The sequence below is a fragment of the Coturnix japonica genome, unplaced genomic scaffold (genome assembly GCF_054131305.1).
Source record: "Coturnix japonica strain WE unplaced genomic scaffold, WE-NBRP24 Scf147, whole genome shotgun sequence".
Taxonomy (NCBI): domain Eukaryota; kingdom Metazoa; phylum Chordata; class Aves; order Galliformes; family Phasianidae; genus Coturnix; species Coturnix japonica.
Genome location: NW_028189050.1, coordinates 45180 through 63795, shown reverse-complemented (window position 1 = coordinate 63795; position 18616 = coordinate 45180). Strand labels below are relative to the sequence as shown.

At 39.5% G+C, this 18616-nt stretch overlaps 1 protein-coding gene across 1 annotated transcript in view; it reads right to left on the bottom strand.

Moving 5' to 3' along the window:
- Nucleotides 1-18616, bottom strand: part of LOC146751077 (cytosolic carboxypeptidase 4-like) — a 94185-nt gene that overhangs the window by 37087 nt on the left and 38482 nt on the right. Inside the window, exon 4 of the mRNA XM_085535678.1 lies at nt 15581-15757. Coding sequence (XP_085391804.1) covers nt 15581-15757 — 177 coding nt within the window. The remainder of the gene's footprint in view (nt 1-15580; nt 15758-18616) is intronic.

Sequence of the window (18616 nt, the reverse complement as noted above, 5' to 3'; positions counted from 1 at the left end):
GGCCACCAGAACTATCTCACACTACAATCCAGATACAAAAATAGATTCCCTTTCCTTAGCTATTGTTGGCAAACACGGGTTCTAGTGAGAGAAGTTATTTCTGGACTTTTACTGGCAAGCCTTCTTTTCAGAGACTAAAAGGAAGAGCTGGTGCTGGTGGAAAAATTGTTAGACATGACTTTGAAGAAATGGCAGTTTCTGCCAAGCTCTTATGTGTGTTTCTCTGTGGGGGGAAAAAGGCTTTATTAGCTTTTCTTTCCAGAGGTCACATCTGTGAGGGTAAGTGAAAGAAAAAGGCACGTATGGAAAGTCCTCCGTCTCAGATTGACAATCAGCTGCACAGTCAGTGCCACAAAAGCCCTTTTGCACTTGTGCCTCTTCTTTCATGAAGGAAAATCCCCATTTTCTTAGAACAAAATGATGGCTGAATGTGAATGCACTGGAGTTTCCCGCTGATTTTGGTACACTGTGTTATCTCCTACTTGGAAACCCTGAGCACTTCTCATCAGGCATTTATATAGATCTGTGCATACACACACATTTACATGATCACAGATGTACAGGGACACATTTCTAAGACTCTAGCATTACAACAAACAACAACCATCCATAAAGACACAATTAAAGTTACACGTTCATCAGACACACTGGTGCACACTTGAACATGCATTGGACTGTCTTCCACACCCACGTGTATCCACATTCATGTTTATATTGTAGTCTTCCACAGTCTGTAGTTTGCACCCACGAATACTAACTGCACAAACCCAGCCCAGCGGAACAAACACTCATTTAATGTGTAATTCAAAAACCATAGGCATGTACTCTCCATGCACTCTGCTGCTGGCTTTCCCCTCTAAACAGGATGCAAATCCTACACAGTCCTATAGGCTGAGTTCTCTCTATACAACAAGTAGCTGAGCTGTGGCACACAAAAGTGCCAACGTGCCATTGCAAGAATTAAAGGTTTTATGAGTCTTTTCTCCACTTCCACAGTCTCCCCCTTCCAGTTAATGTCAAGCGTGTATATATAAATGAGATGTATTTGGGGCTTGTGCCAAGTCTCTGTAACACGGACACAGAAATAATATGGTTAAAACATGATTTGTATTGGGACTGCTCTGGTTGTCTTAAAAAGAAGGTCTTCAGTGACTGATTTGGCCTTTCTGGAAGCTTCTTACTGTTTAAATTGTAGAGTTATGAGACCTCACATTCAGTTCAGCTTATCACAGCTGTACATCCTCATGTGAAATCAGGGGAACTGACTGAGAAGAGTAGGGTACTTGATGAAGCACCTTGGGGATTGAAATGTGTGTTATTAAATGTACATGAAATAAACAAAATTTCACTCCCATTTATTCCAACCAGTCAGAATCTCAAGCAAAGGCAACCTGGCCTTAAGTGGACTGCATTTATATATCTGGAGTGAGCCCAGAAGTGTCAGGTGCTACTCATTCTTATGATGCATGTCAGCATGTAACACACCAGATCTTATCAGTATGAAACCAACACCTCTTTGGGCTGTCCCTCATCTCTGAATGTTTTCACACAGACTCAGAAATCTAAGGTTTTCTCTTCCAGAGAGCATCACTAAAGATTATTCCAAAAAGACACAGAAAATTCTGCTAATATTCCTCCTCCTCTCTACCAATGAATTCACAGAAGACATCATTCATGCTACACCAACTAAGGGCAGACACTAAAACGTTACCTGAATACCCTGAGATCAAATGTCTGTCCAGAAGCAGTGAGTATCAAAAACATGACAAACAATTCACCATTTACACACTGTATCTCTGAATCAAGAGGTTGAAGGTATTTAAATGGAAGCTGACTTGACTTCTGTCTGTTATCTTTTCTGCTTTCTGTCAGCAGCTTCTCTAACACCCACTGCTGTGGCAAACCTTGCTTATCCTGTCTTCCTATGCCACAAAACGTAACCAGATTGGTTTAATTTCTGCAACACCTACGCTGAGAAAGATATTACTAAAAAGCTGTAGAAGAGTCAAGGAACATGTGCTGCGTTCCTTCCAACACCTTGATGAACACTGGATGAACAGAAGTGAAAATACTTTACAAGGAATAAGGCACTTCCCCTCACTTTACAATGCAGTAGGTCACACCAGCTTAGACAGCCTGTACTGACAGCAATTGCCTGCTTTGTTTTGCTTTCCACCACCTTAGCACCCTTTGTGTCAATACATATAAGAACTGAGCTGCGCAGTGTGAGGAGCCCACCTTACCCTTCTGCTCCAATCTCAGCTAGAAGAGGAGATGCGAAACAGCCTTAGAAGACATCCATCTCCTCTGCACGTGGAAGCCCACAGGACAGCAAGGCACACATCCATAGACCCCAGCACTGCGAGTGTGCTGCCTGACATCAGGCTTCATTGCAATCCTATACACCACACTCCACACCTTTAATTAGTTACAAATGCAAAGGAACTGAAGGACAGATTTCCCACCTAGCTTTGCATTTATTAAAAGGTCACCAAGGAAACATGATTTTTTTCCTGTGAACAGACATCAAAAGCTAATGAAACCTGAACTTCATCATTGCTGTGTACCTTTTCTTTTCAGTTTTCATTTAGAAATGAACTTCCTTTCCCCTTCACGAGATAATCCAGGCTCCCACAAGTGCTTTGCAAGAATGGTTTGGCCAAAAGGGTGAGTTATGCATCCCTTCCTTTTTCTCTTTCCACTGACAGCCATGAAACAGTGTCATACGACAGAGGAATGACACACAGCACAACATAATTCTAGCTGTACGTAGAAAATATAGACCTTAAGGTAGCCACATGTGCTATGCATAGATGCACAAAATACAGACATGTATTTAAAGCAATAAATATGCATGTCAGTTGCACACCTTTTGTGTTCTGCCTAAAACCAGAAATAAATGCATGCATACAAACATCTTTGGGCACAACTTCTTCCAAGTGCAGCACACAAACACATCCTCTAGTGTGCATACAGATGTTCCCCTAGCTACTGCATTGAAAAGAACAATTATGCACATCCCATAACTCAGTGGCAGTAACATGCCATTGCCACTTGTGTGCTCGTGTCTGTATTCTAACACATACCCTACCTCTATGCATGCGAGAAGGCTGGGAATCAATAACCACTTACAGCCCTTCAATCCAACACTGTCAACTTTGTTCCCCTCTGTTTATAGTGACAGACAAGAAGAGTGAAGACAGGGGACACATCAGTATGCAGCGTAGGAGAAGTGGACACTATCAGCATAAGCAACAGACAGGAGCTACTGAATTCAGTAGTGGCTGCTCTTGCCTCCTGCAACAAGCAGAGCTGCCGCTGTCCCAGAAATCTGGTTTATTCCCAGGAAATTGATGCAACCAGATAGAAGAAACCAGAGCAATAACCGAGGGCCATTTTCCTAAAACAACATAATTGTACAAAAAAAAAGATTCGGAAAAAAAATTCAATTCTTATTTGTTTCCTAGGTCTGAGCAATGATCTTGTCAACATAACGATGCACAACATGCTCGGTATAACACCAGAACAACTCGATATCATATCCTGCAGAGAAGACAGCATGAAACTAAATATACTTCAGACACAGCAGGCTACCTTTAAAAATTGTCAAGTTGCTTCGTTGACCTTTTAAAGGGAATGAACATACAAATGCATTACATTTAAGAGCAAGTCAATACCTCAATGAATTTCAACCAATCCTGCAGCATGTGGAATAACCAAAAAGCTGTTGGTCTGACACGAGCTCTAATCATGTACCTCCATCAAAGCTCACAGCCTCACCCACCCAAAATGCTGTCCAAGCATCTCAGAGCTACTCGGTCTCAGCCTACAACATGGCCTTGGTTTTACAGTCCTGAGTTTCTCACTGTATCTATATTCAGAGATCTTCTGCATTATGAACACGTCCCATTACGCCAGGCCTGAATCTCTCCTGGGCAGAGATTGGCATTAATATAAATATAATTATGGTCATTTAATAAATGTATGATGCATGTCACTCTATCTCATTAAATTAACAACAGGAGTGAATTTCGTATTAGTCGTGACAAGGCCCATTTTCAAAGCTGACATTTAATATCACTCCCCAGCATAATCATACATCAGGCTTCACAAATTAAAGGATTTGATGTGAGCGAGGGATGATCAAATACATGAAACCACAGAACCAGTGCTGTAGCTTGCTGCAGATATTCAGCCTATGTAATACATTTACCTACAACTGATGAACCAGCAGAAATTCCAGCCATTTCAGTGCACACGGGGGCTCATGAAAGCATTCCTGATTTAGAAAAACTTCAGCACTTTGACCTCTGGAAGCCCTTCCAATCACCAAAGACAATGGCTTGATCAGAAAAGCGACCTTTCGGTCACTATTTCAGAGCCAGTCTGAGCTGTTTTCAGACTCCATTTACTTCATTCTCCCTCACTAGAAAAGACAAGAGGGCTGCTCGCAAAAGGTCACTGGGAAAATGGTGTCCAGCTGCCTGCTGCAAACTTCCTATGCGCCATCAGACTGCAGGGAACATAAAGCCCATCACATAGCTCATCCAGTGCTTTCATCTTTGGTGGAAAGCAGTAGTATTGGCCACGGTGTTGACTTTAGGTGCCTGTTCACCCAGGTGCAGGACATCTGAAGGTTGTGAGCAAGGTATTGTGTTGCTCAAGCGTGTTTATGCTGCGTTACAGAGCTGTCTCCCTTTTTCCCATCACTGCCAATTGGCGATGCATGCATGCATGCCCTGGGCCATCACAACATGGCTGTACAGCCCATTCTCCCCAACCCAGATGACAAGTCAGATCCAACTCTATTACTTCTCAATGCTGGGAAAAAGAACACAAGACAGACAATAATACAATGGAATTGAAGGCATAATATAACAGAAAAAGAAAGCGGCAGAGGAAATATCTTAACAAGTGCTGGTCCTCCATTGTTTTCACACAGAATTAGCATTTCAAATCAAATAAACTACTTAATTCAATTCTCAGCTCCCTCACAAGCTAACAGCATTTTATATTTATCTCCAAGTCAGAACAAGTCTTTCCACTTGTAGCCTGCTGGCCATCAGCTTTTAAAGGAATACTTCCCACTGAGATGCTAACCGTCCTTCTGATCATGTGGCAAAAACATACACATACTTAAAACCCTACTTAGTAAAAGAAGTCATCTCTACCAGGAATAAGCTACTGCAAAATGGACAGTGTTTCAGGGCTTTTTATTCCCATTGTATGTAGCTGTACTCCTCTCACAGACTCATTTGCAATATCGTTTTCAAACTCATTGAAAATCGCCTTTCTCATTTTGTTTCTGAGTGAATCTCTGATTCAATATTCTTGTGTAAGTTCACCTGCTACTTCCAGCACCACCAAAGGAAACTTTTCGCAATAGCCAAGAAGAGGTGGCACGCAGTAAGAGATTTGGTTAGGAATACTTTGGGAAAAACTTATTTAATCCAAGGCAGAACTTAATTGTGAAGTACACCAGGCTTCAGGCGGCTCTTCTCAGAAAGAACTCCTTGGGTTTTAGGTTACATTTCTGATCAGACGTCATAAGAAGAATAGCTTTTTCTTTTCCAGTCATTGCATTGAATTCTTTTTTACTGTCTTTAGTAGCAATTGCCATGAATTTTCAGTTACTTTCTTAGCTTCCCACATCTAATTCCTACATTACTTTGGCTGATACCCTTTTTCCCCTTTTTCTTTTGTTCACAGAGAATTAACCTATGCATTTTTCACCTCAGAATATCTTGATCATGATTAGGTAAATGGCCTCTACCACTGTTTACTCGTATCTGTCAGAATCTCTAGTAAACAATTAGTACTGGCAAAAAGGAAACAGACTAAAAGAAGTGAAATCCACCTCTTGACAATCCATCTATTACATAGATTCTTCATCAGTGTTATGATTCACTGTCCTCTATGCTCTAATTATCACCTTCTCTTTACTATTATACCAAGATGGGTTTTAACTAAATGTGTTCTCAATTCTTGATTAAGCTTTTTTTGGGATATGTAACAGAATCTATTTTAAAAACATTGGTTTTAAAATTTATAATACCTCCGTAATCTTTTTTTTCTTCCTCTTGTGGTCTGCTTTATTTATAATACATCCTCAGTCCTGGACTATTATCCCATATTAAGGGAAAAACATACATGAACACATGTTAATAGAAATGATGCGCTCTGCCCTTATTAAACGTAATTGGGTCATGATCACTGGTGTCTAGGTAACCACCAACTCTCACACCGAAGATTATTTCACCCTTTCCTATCATAGTGTGGTCCAGAATAGAGCTATATTGGATACAACATCTTTTGTACTAGAAAATAATCATCTGTAATGTTCGGAATCTGTAATAGAATTTACTGCTGCCTACACAAAATCTCAGGTACATAACACCTAGACAGAAGTCTCTATGACCACTCTCCTCTATGACCACTGGAAAGCAGTTCGGTTTATCCATCATTTACACAACCATTACCTTTCCATCTTTTCTTCCTTCTCTCAATTTCAGCTCTAAAAAGTTGTTAGATAATAACAATAATACATCTTTCCTTTTCACCAAGAACCGTACGTATCCCATGACACACAACTGCACTCATTTCCACATGCATCATCTAAGCTCCTCTTGGTATCATATTTGTTTGCTTTAAGAAGAAAGTGTGACGCCAAATCACACTTACACTTGTTTATTCCTTTGTCCATTTTTCTAAGTGGAACTCGCTTATGATAATTACTTGGTTGAAAATATTTTAACGATTCCTTGTCTCACTTCAGCAGCTATTCATCAAAGATTAATATTCTATACTCCAGAAGCTGCCTGTCTTGAGTGTCTGAGAGTAAAAGAAATACTGCAAAACATCAGCACTTGGATGTCTCCAAATTCTCCTTCTCTCACAACTATGAGTAGCCAACAACTTCTTTGATCTCTACTGTCTTCAGCTCGTTCACCTCTCATCTGTCCCCACTTATAGTATGTATGTGAATCACTTTTTAATTGTCCCTAATGTCTGCATTTCCATAGGCTGTGTGCTGTAATTTCTCTTTTCTGACCATGCATCTTCACTTGCAGATAGCCACCATCTGGCATCACATGCATCAAAAATTTCTTCCTTGGACAAAAATTAGAATATAGCAGGTTTCTCTTTGTCATCCATATGTGGTATACAACAGAGCCTCTCACCTAAAGATAAGCCATGAAGCTCCAGAAATATCATGTCTAAACATATTGCCTTCTCTGCCTCATAGATTACCCAGCACAAGCAACCTCTTTCATCTGTAAGTTTATCACATTCAGAAACACATATTTCTCCTCCGTTATTCAGAATTAAAGTGTTTGCAATTCAGTTTGGTTTAATTTACTTTGGAAATGAGTTAAGCCAAATTTAATTAAGGCCACCTTAATTCTGCTTCAGAGTGTTGACATGTGGCTTAATGTGGTTTAGCACAGGACTTTCCACTTGCTCCTTTAGCTAATTCAGAGGTACTTACCTGCACATTCTCATACAAACTATTATAGAATTCAGCCTGTTTTAATTAATTATCAAAACAGAAAGGTAACTTGGTTGCATTGTAAGTATTTTTAAGAGAAGAACCTGCAAGTTACTAAATCTCTCTTTAAACCAACAGAGAAAAAACTAGAGTACATCTGAAAATAGCAGGCAGACGAATTCAAATTCGTACAAGGAAATAATATTTAGCACTTTCTGATCCCTGGAACAAAATATCAGGGGACCAGATGGATTTCCAATCATGTGATGCTCTCAAATCCAGTCTGAATTCTTTCTTCTATGAAAAATCTTACACAAACACGAGGGTTTGGTACAAAGCTGCCTATGTAGTATAGGAGGTCAAAACCAGAAGAGCTGATGGTTCTTTCTGGGACCATAAGCTGAAATAAGTGTTGTGGAAGAAGGGAAAGAGGAAAGACAATGCTATCAGTACAGGAGCTTAGCACATATGAAAAAAAAATATAAATCTCAATTGGGAACATAAAAAAGGAAAGACCAAAGAGACAAGAACTGGATGAGAAAAAAAAAGAAGAAGAAAGGATGCACCTACAGATTTCAAAGTTGGCAAGAATGAATAGAGTTAGTTTGATTTCTTTTTGACAAGACCAAGGGACCTACGATTGGATCATCCATGAATAAAGACAACAGTGGATGTGGCAGAGAACAGCAGATTAAAGAACCTGGGAGCTACAGCAGCTGTGAGAAGTACAGTGCAGAAATCAGTGGAGGGACAGAATGGAGGAGGAAGTGAGATTAAATTTCAATATATAGTTTACATTCAATATTGGACAGCATATCCAATACCACTAATATCACTAGTATGAACTAGTGGAGTTCACTGCTGCAGGAAATCCCGTGTGGGAAAATATTACGAAAGGGGACAGAAAAGTGCCATAATTATCAACAGAGACAGTTGCTCATTATCATTACCACACCCTCGAAATAATCAGGCCTCATGCTGCAGCATATGAAGCAGAAAGGAGGCAGGTCAGGTGGGCCGGTAGGATTATTTCTTCTTTTCCATGTCTTAGTGTAATTGAATCAGTTGCACTACAGCCTGGTTTTGTTCTCTTAGGAGCCACGAGGAACCAAACACTGTATGAGACAGGATACCTGATCATATGGACCAATGGTCTGATCCAGCATGGCAAATGTTATGATGCTAAGAGGGGTAAAAATCAATCTTCGCAGAAAATCCTGTGTATAAAAGACTTTGAAATTTAGATGCTTCTAAAATCCATGCAGAGTAAAAGACAAACGTGGCTCCTCTAGCCTGTGCTTTTGCAACCTCCCATTCTTATTTGCCATGCCTGAGGAGTTCATGATTAGACTATGAGCTTCATCAAAGGGCAATTTTCAGCTGCCAAATAGATTTGTACAATAAATCCACATGGGACCAGATTAACAAGCAAGAGAGACATCAGAAATCAAAAACCTAGCCACTGTAATTCCACTGAAAACTTGAAAGGATGATGTGCAATGATATTTAGACTTTTAAAGAGACACTGCCAGAATACTACAGCTAGTTTTCATTAGGAATTTTGCTTTTCTGTCTCACATCCTTCCCAAGAGTTCTTTTCATTAGCAGACTTAAATCCCACTTATATTCAAGGCTGCACCGTTCAGAACTGTTCAGTGGGCTTCAGAAAGAGTAACATTTCATCCAAAGTGCAGCATCTTTTCCATGCAACCATAAATTAATTAATTGCAAATGAATTTTTTGATTCTAACATCTAAGTTGTCTGGGTTTGCAATGTCAGCACCTGGGAATCTTCGATCTAATCCCATCCACAACTCCCAGAAAATGGGTATGACTGAATACTTGCATTTCTGATTCCATGTAGTCTGGCTTTTTATTTCCTAGGGAAATAAAAAAAAAAGCTTCTAGGGAAGCAGCTCGATAACTCTTTCCAATCTGTACCTACTACCACCTTTCTTCCCAAGAGTATGGGAAGACTGGGCTGCAACCAAGCATCTAGAAAGGTTTAGAAGTAGTTGAGGGAGAAAACAAACAAACAAAACAGGTATCAGCTGTTTATGGTATATTGGAAGGGGAAAAAAGAGAAATATCAGCATTCAGAAATGTACAGAATCAAGGTAACATCTGTTTTCCTTTCCTGGGTCCCACAGAATCTGCTGTGTTCCTTGGTTTAACAAATAAACCAGCTGCTAACTAGGAGATGCTCACATCATTTGCAAGTAAAAGGAAAGAAACGCAGGGATTTGTTGGAACAAGCCCTTTAAGACTAAGCCCCAAACAGAAGTGGTAAACATCAGAGCTACAGCAACTGATCGATTATATACAGTAGTGGAAAAGAGTTGAGAGAAAGAGGGGAGCACATGATGGCTCTGCTTTGCTGTTCCAAATACATCCATGTCTAGTGTACCTCCACAGAACTAGATGCTTCCAACTCTGCAAAGTCAGATCTACGATGACCTCATCCCATCATTACTTTCTGTTGTGCTGAAGAAAAAAAAAAAAACAAAACCTAAAAAACACCACTAACAACAAAACACAAAGCAATTACAAACCACAACAAGGGAGGGAACCTGTTCTCCAGTTACACTGACAGACAGCCCTCGATAATCTATCAACAACAGAGACAAAGGAACTGATTTAAGATGCTATTACTTCCAAAGGGCTCAGATTGTGCTACTCTGTTTATTTAGGAGTTGGAGAAGTCGAGATCCTATTTGATCAGCTTTGAAATTGGTTCCAAAAGGCTGAGAAGTCAGCTGATTTTTCGTTTCTCTGTAGTTCAAGGCCATATACATTTCTCCTTTTGTTTATATCAACAAAATCCGAGTTAGGATATAACACTCATTTTTTCTGCCAAGTCCGTGGAGAGTTCTCATCCAAGACTTTGCTCATCTGACTCAATCCAGCCTAAGAGGACCAGAAAATACAGGTTTGTGGCTGCAAGCCACAAGCACTGGTGCTGTGCTTGCAGACTAATCATTATGTTGCTCTGGCCATCCAAGGAAGATGAATGCTCACCGTCTCCTGGTTGGTTTTCTCTTTCCCATGTGCCTTTGCTCATTTCCTAAATGCCATTAACCTTTATATCGTTGCATTAAGTGAAATCATCAAGACTAAAAGGTACCATTAGAATATCTTGAAAACTGAATCACAATTTACTGAAAAGGATTGGTGGGCACAAAAGGAGCATGAAAATACGGAAAACAGGATGCAAACGTTTGCAATGGGCAACAACTAAAGAAAACACAATGAGCAGAAAACCTTAATTTAATCCTTCACTCCTTAGATTACTACAAGATAACTATTTGTTTTTCTCTTATACTTCTCTTACAATTACAGCTGCTTCCAATTTGAATCACTTTGGACCAGAACTGGAAGCAGAACTATTTAGAAAAAAAAAAACAAAAAAACATTCTTCTATATTTCTTAGCATCTGCTTTTGAATGACGTGCCCAGGCCTCAGAGGGTTCACTAGATGCACGTTTTAGAGATGATTTTTTGGATAGAAACTTCTGGATGCTTGTGAAACTTACTCATACTTAGGAAAAGTGTAAAACGTGGGAGACAATGGAAACCAGAAATAGGAAAAGCCTCAGATTTCAAAGATGATGTAAACAATTTACTGGAATGCTCATCAGAAAGCCCAGAATAAACTCCATCTCTTTTCATTTCCCTTCTGCAAGTACTTATCAAATACGCTCTGTGGCAAGAACATTGCTGCAACCATTTCTGTTGGTGCCTGAATACTGGCATGAGTCAAAATTATTTGCAAGTTTGTGCACTAGGCATCCAATTACAAGAATGATATACAAGAATATCATTGCTTCTGTATGCCAGTAAGACAACGTTATGCGACTGCAAACTCCCTCAAAACAACCCAATTTCTGACTATCAACTGTAATAAACTGCTTATGAATAAGGCATACATAAAAATTCCACAGAAATATAATATGTGATACGCAATAATAAGGAAGATAAAGAAAATCTTTCATTGCCTATAGATAACTATAAAGAAACAGAACTGCAATTTCAGGGACAAATGATGTATTAGTAACAATTTGGTTATTTTGGACAGAAATGGGTCAAACCAGAGCAGTCCACCTCTGAAAGAGTAGCAAGAGGAAAGGCTTTCATCTTGGCATACTGCTTTATTTCTGCCACACTTTCACGGCAATTCACTGGTTCATTACTTGTATAAAATAATTCAGTAAATGCTAGCCAGGTTACAGGGGATGGATAATGGCAGCTCTTCCCATTTATTAGACTCTCATCTCTGCAGTTACTGTATAAGGGGCCAGGATGCAGAGCTTTTCATCCAGTTCTGCTACCCGTTTATCAGCAGCTCCGTCCTTTTATCCCTCAGCATTTAAGTACTTCCATCTCCGAAATACAAACTATTGGCTCTTATCTAACAAGAAAGTTATCTTGGTTTTATGCCAGTATAGCATAGGAAAAACAAAAAGATGCAATTTATTAACCTTCTAAACAGAACGAGACAGACTTCAGCAAGATGGCACATGATTTGTGGAACACACGTTACATGACTAATGTCACATCCTCGCTCACACGAAGATGGCTCACAGAACCTTCAGGGACATTCACTCTCACAATTTATCTGGGGTGAGTTTTGTAGAGATGGGGGCTTCTAATTGTTAGACAGGCCATGACTTTTGACAGTTACTCTGGCCAGGCTCCACCTGCCAATTGCTGCCGTTACATCAGGCACAATTTTACCTCTAATTTCTCCTACTGTAAATGACTGGAGAGAATGCAAGCAAAATCAAATCAAACCAACCAACCAACCAACAAAACAACATCAGTTTTTCCTCACCTCTAGCTTGCTTTACCAGTTCAGTGAATTGAGTAGTTGGACTCAAAAGAAGAAAAACTTTTCCAACATGAAGATGGGTTCTATGGAAGAGCGTTCCTGAAATTCCCCAAATCCTCCTTTCAAAGGTGTTTTGAACAACTATCAACAATTTCTTATGAACGTATGGCCACTCTGCTCGGTGCTGCTCTCCCTGATTCCATCATCTCTGCAAATGGATGGCTTTTCCCTCTCATCAAGTCGGATAATAAAAGTTGGGGCATTCAATTCCCCTCATTCAGAAGCATTAGACTGGACAGAATTAATTTTTTCTCTTGACTCTCCCAAAGACTTTCTTCAAAAAGGGATCCACGTCACCAGTAAAATCTCCTTCAAAGGGTACTGTCAAAATATCTGGAATAATTTAAAAACTCATTTGTTACTCCTTGTTGCGTGTATCCCTTTGAAGCAAGAAGCTGAAGTCTATTTACATCAGTACTTCATCTCCTCTACCAGGCACAACATGTCAAGGAAAATGCCTTTCCAACACCACATGTACTGAGAGAGCACGGAGCTGAGTTTTGAGATTTGCCATGTTTCTACTATATCTGTTTTGGAACGCAAATGTATACATGGCTCAAAATACATCAAACTCGTAGGATGGTGAATACAGTTAGTAATCTGAACATCCCAGTGCAGTACGTTACTACAGGCGTCTTAACTAGTCAGCCAAGAATCAAGAAGAATAAAGTGTAGTACAATAGGATATGGTAAAACAAAGAGCTATGCCAGTTTAAAAATGAATCACACTGAAGAAACTTAGGAGAATATCCATATGCGTCAGTGCAGATTTGATTCTTTTGGGCCAATATTTGCTCCCGATTGTACTGAATAGAGCTTTCTATGGCACAGCCTTATATTCAGTATTCTGCAAACCAAATAAGACAAGATGGCTCAACAAAATCCTGCAAAAGGAGGACAGTAATACAAACCTGGAGGGCAATAGGTCCAGTGAGGGAGTTAATACAGACTGCATTCACACTGGGAGAGAAATGATAGGCAGTTTCTGATTACTTTTTGATTGTGAGATTGTAAACTGGTAGAAGTAGGAAGGAGAATTCCTTGTTGAAATGGACTGCTTTGTTTTAGGCAGCTTTCAAATGGAGACACTGCTGTTCTAAGACTCAATTGGACAATCCAGACAAAATCAAAGAGAGTCTGGATTTTTTTTCTCCTTCTTTTCTTCTTCTTTATGTTGAATAAAACCTTAGATAAGATCAATAGTTTCTTTAGTTTTATGTTTCTCTTCCTTAAGGGTAGATGGCTTATTGCATTTCCATTGATCACACAGACAGGGAGATTCAACAGAGACAAGTCATCTTTTCTTTTGCTCTCATTTCTGCCCTCCCCCCATACCCATTTGAAATCAAATGACTTTTAATCGAGGCTGGGGTCACAACTGTTTCTCATTTACATATCACTAGTAACAAATTCATGCCTTATTTTTCACTCACTAAACTGCTTTAGAAATGAAAGTCACATTTCTATACATGATATGCCACACACCGTGCAATCGAAAAACTTTAGGAACTTCTTTTCTGGGCCTCTCTATCAGACAGGTTACCTCAGCCCTCCTACAACATTGCTCTGTGGTGAGAGGGGGCTTACCTGACAGCCCTGTGTATTTAATATTTAAGCTTCTTACAGTCTCTACAAAGCCTTCCTCTGTTTTTTCCTAAATCCTTTGCAAACTCCCTATCAGATATGTGCAACTTCAAGCACAAGAAGTTTGTATCTCAGTTTACAGTCAGCAAAGCAGCTACATTCACCATTATTTTCACCATTTTCAAGAAGGAAGAAAGTCAAAGATCAGGATCCAGAACTGCTACCAACACCATTAGAAGCCTGACCACCAGCTTACTGAGTGGTGGTGCACTTGGGAGAACGTTGCATAAAACATTTTAGATGTCTGCTGGCACAACTTATGCAAACTTGGGTTGAAAATACTGAAGGAAGTAGAGAACAAATCATTAGACACTGATATAACCTGATGTCCAACTGCTTTTAGATGTTACTCAGATTATCTAGGAAATGAGTTAAATTCTCCATGGAGATCACTAGGAGTTTTGCCACTGACATTAGTCAAGGTAGAATTTCTCCCCACTGTCTGAAGGAAATTTAAAACCCCACCACAACCTGTGGTACCTATTGCACCCCATCAGCACTTCTCAGAGTAGGGAGCACTAGGTGTAATGCTCAGGGCAGTTATATTCTCTTTCTTTAAACCATCTTCAGATATTTCTTCTGCCTTTTCTATCTAAGAAATGATGTGAGTATAGTAGAGCACTGTTAAAACAGTAGCTGAGTACTTGCTGGCCACATTCTATGGAATGTAAAAGGATTAACATAGAACTTGCAAAGAATAATTTGAACGTCTTATTAATTGTTATTTGTAACAATGGCTTTTTCCTTAAGGGTCTTTTCGGATCCTTAACCACATATTAATGCTGTATAGATAAGGATTGCTCCCTAGTGGGAGAAATAAGGTGGAGCACAGAATCCCTTCCATGGAAAGCAACAGGTTTGGGAAAGGAACAAAAAGAATTCACCAACTGAGCAAGTGGAGAATTATGTACAGCTAAATACAATTACCAGAGCTCAAACCATGTACTTAAAAAGTGCCAAGAGGCTCCTGTCTCTGATGCACTCAGCACAAGTACAGCCCTTCCCACAGTATCTGGAACATCATTTGGTAAGAAATTTAGCTCCATTTAGTTCACAGTTAAAGCTGTGGCTTCAGCTCATAGATGAGCTACCTTTGGCTGTCAGTAACAAACTCCAAGTGCAGAATTCTCAGTGCAGGCTCTTAAGTTTAGCCAAGCAAATGCCCAGATAGACTGCAACAGGAAGTGTACGACTCCTAATATTCATGTTAATTACCTCAGATCTACTGTGAATACCATTATAAAGACACAGTCTGTATCATCTCAAAAACACTCCTTCATTCAGCTCAATATTTTTGGCATTAGACTGGAATTTCTTTTTATTTCACTGTCAAATGAAACCTCGTAGCAAGGAACCTACTTCCCTGGCATGGAAGATTAAAAGTGAAGGATCGTGGAAGGATTTAACTGAGAAGAAACTCAGTAGAATGGCTACACTTATATTATAGAAGGAAGCTGGCAATACCAAACAGCATAAAAACAGCACTCTCTATTCTCCCAAGCTCATTAGACACACATTAGAAGGAGTGTGCCATGTAGTTCTTTGGAAGAGGTACTTACTTTGTAGAGACCATGGCTGCAGCCGCAGTACGTGCTCTCCATGGTGTAGCTCCTCAGCACACCCATTTCTTGCCATACCACCACCCGGGCTGTTGACTCGCGGGACTTTTCTACAAGGAAGCTGCAGCTGTTCATGACAAATGCAGGGGCCACTTTGTCCAGGATTTTAGGAAGAGTCTATAAGAAAGTATCAGCAATGAGAAAATGAATCAAACAGATGTACATGCATTTATATCACAAATACATCTACAAGAGGCCTATGCTGTTTAAAGCGCGTATCACCAAAGCTACCTGTAGAAACTGTCACTGTGATAGTTCCAGTTAGTGCCAAACTGGACTCATCTTCATCCCAAGTGAAATCTTCATATTCTAATGTTTTGTTGTGTTTGTTTGTTTTTTTGTCCCCAGTCACAGACAAAAATGCTGTAAGTACATTTGGTACATCCCATCCAAAATGATGTCTTTGCACATCCTATAGTTTTGGACTGCTGAAGTCACTTATGAAGCTTTATTTTTTAAGCTGCTTCAACATTAACTACATTTTCCTGTTCTGCCTAGAGGGCTGCAGTCATAGCTCAGCACACAATGTTTCCATTCTTTCCTTTCCAGCTCCTCCTCACAATTTGACAAGGGATTCAGCTATAGGAGGAATTTTGTTTGAACACAGCACACAGCAAAGAAGGGGAATGCATAATCCCACTGAAGGTCACAGATAATTATAGGAAAATAGAGCTTAGCATTTAACTATCTTGCATTGTGAAATAAACCAAACTATTCTCATCTGGGATCAAATGGTACATTGAATGCACTCTGTATAGAAAGCGGCAATAAAGAGTAAATATGAAAATTCAGTAAAATTACCTCTTAGCTCTGAGTGATTTTCTTATTCTAGAAATCATTTTTCTCAACAGCAGCCTATAAACACTGCTAATACACAGCGCTATCAAATATTTCTATCAGTGTGGATGCAACACTTCTTCATGCTAACTGTAAAAGTATATACTAGATACCTTAACACTAGGTGTACTCGGTGTAGAAATTGGGCATTTACATACAAAAGCACATATGTGCATATAAACCTTTGTGCTTGCATCCCAGTACATGCCCAAAGACCATCCAGTGAAGAGCTTGTAAAATAAGAACGTTCATTATTTCTTTGATGACAGCTTTCTTAAACTTCTGAATGGAATGGAATCATACAGAAGGAGTTTCTGCTCATTGCTAATGGCATTGACCCTCAAATTTCATTCAGTTTGGGCAGTGAAAGCCAACCAGCTAATTTCACTTTCCAATAACAATCAGTGAAACTGATTGATTCTAAGCAATTCTAGTTCCACTCTGTTGAGCTTTACATCACAGTTCTGTACAGGACTGCTTGGTTTCATCAAAATTGAGAAAATAACATTTAATAGCTGGTCTTCTCTTAAAGGATGACTGACGCAGAAGATAAAATCTTTGGCCTAAACTGTTCTGCAATATCCACTGCAAACATCATAATCATACATACCTCTGTAATAAGAAAGTAAATGTTATTTTCAGCATATCCAATCTATAGCTATGAATGGACCCTACCAGTTCTGTAAGGTACAGACATAAAGATCTATAAGGTCCATTCATCAGCAGAAAAAAACCTTGTGAACAGATAACTGGAACAAAGTGAGAGATTACATTTCAAACCTGAGACCAGCATGAGCCTAACTCTTAAGTCAAGATCTACAGTGTGCTATTAAGAACTACAGCATTCCTTTTCCTGGGAGAATACCGAACAGAGGAATCTTTAAAATTGATTACTTGCTCTGAACTAAACATCCACTGCTTCTGAATTGCCCTCAAAGTACAATTTGCTGCAAAATATTATGATTCCGAGCAACACATCCAGGTTTTCCTGGAGCTGGGTTAAAAATAAAGCACAGTCACCCAAACAATTATAATCCTGAACACAATCATGAGATCCAGCTAAACTGCGTGTGAAGGTTCAGATAGTTTTCATTCTGTCCTTATCTGAAACAGCACACAGATTTTTGTAAATATATGCTATGAAGTACCATAATCAGATCTCTAATCCAGTTTAGTTTTTAAAACAATTGAAATTATATGCATAATCAGTCTTCTATATTTGATTAAATAAAAACGCTGGCAGGTAACAGTAATGTCTCTGTAGTCAGGACTCATTTAGAAGCATTATCAAATCTGAATTTAATATTCCTTTCATTTTACCAGCTTTCACTGGATTTCACACTAATAGTTCTTTCCCCTCTGCTTTTCTCATTAATTACCTTTCAATTGTATTTCTGGGAGGGTGAAAACGCATCTTTTCAAAGGATTCTTTTATGACAACACATTACTTTAACCATGCTCCCTGTCTCTCATACAGCTGGATTTAGCATGCACAAAAACGGGGGTGCTGCCCATGTCCATAAACCTCCGTTCCCATTTGGTCAGAATGGAATTAGGATTCTTTACTGAGGTCCCTTCAGAGATTACTGTCAAAGGGGCCTGGAATGGTGATTAAAAGGAGAAATCCTGAAGTTGGGTTTTCCAGTGTCAATGCTACGCATGTCATCTGAGGCCAAGTATTAGGAAGTAACAATGCCTCTTTCTCCCACGAATCAAGGGCTACAGCAAAGGCTGTTCAAAAATCACAATTTTCTTGAGGTATTTTGCTCATGTTTTTGGGAAGTAAATACATGGAGAGCAGGATCGTCCCCAATTACTCATGGGAGGAAGGAGAGAAACTTCCCATATTTTGCAATCACAAAGCCTTTCATCTAGGCCACTGCAGATTCTTGGACACCCTTGGAGGCTTGCTCTTGGTTTCTTCATTGCAGATTCAAGACAGGCACCAGATGCTGAAAGCAGCATTTGAATTCTGTTTGTGTAACAGTGAACTATCCTCAGCCTTTTCAAGCCCACTGATTTCAAATACAACAAGCGATGTTCTGACTGTAAGCACCCTTCCTGCTTTTCCTTGTGAAACAAGTGTTTCCACGGGGACTTCTCGTGAGTTGAGGGTGAGAGAAGCACATGTATACTTGG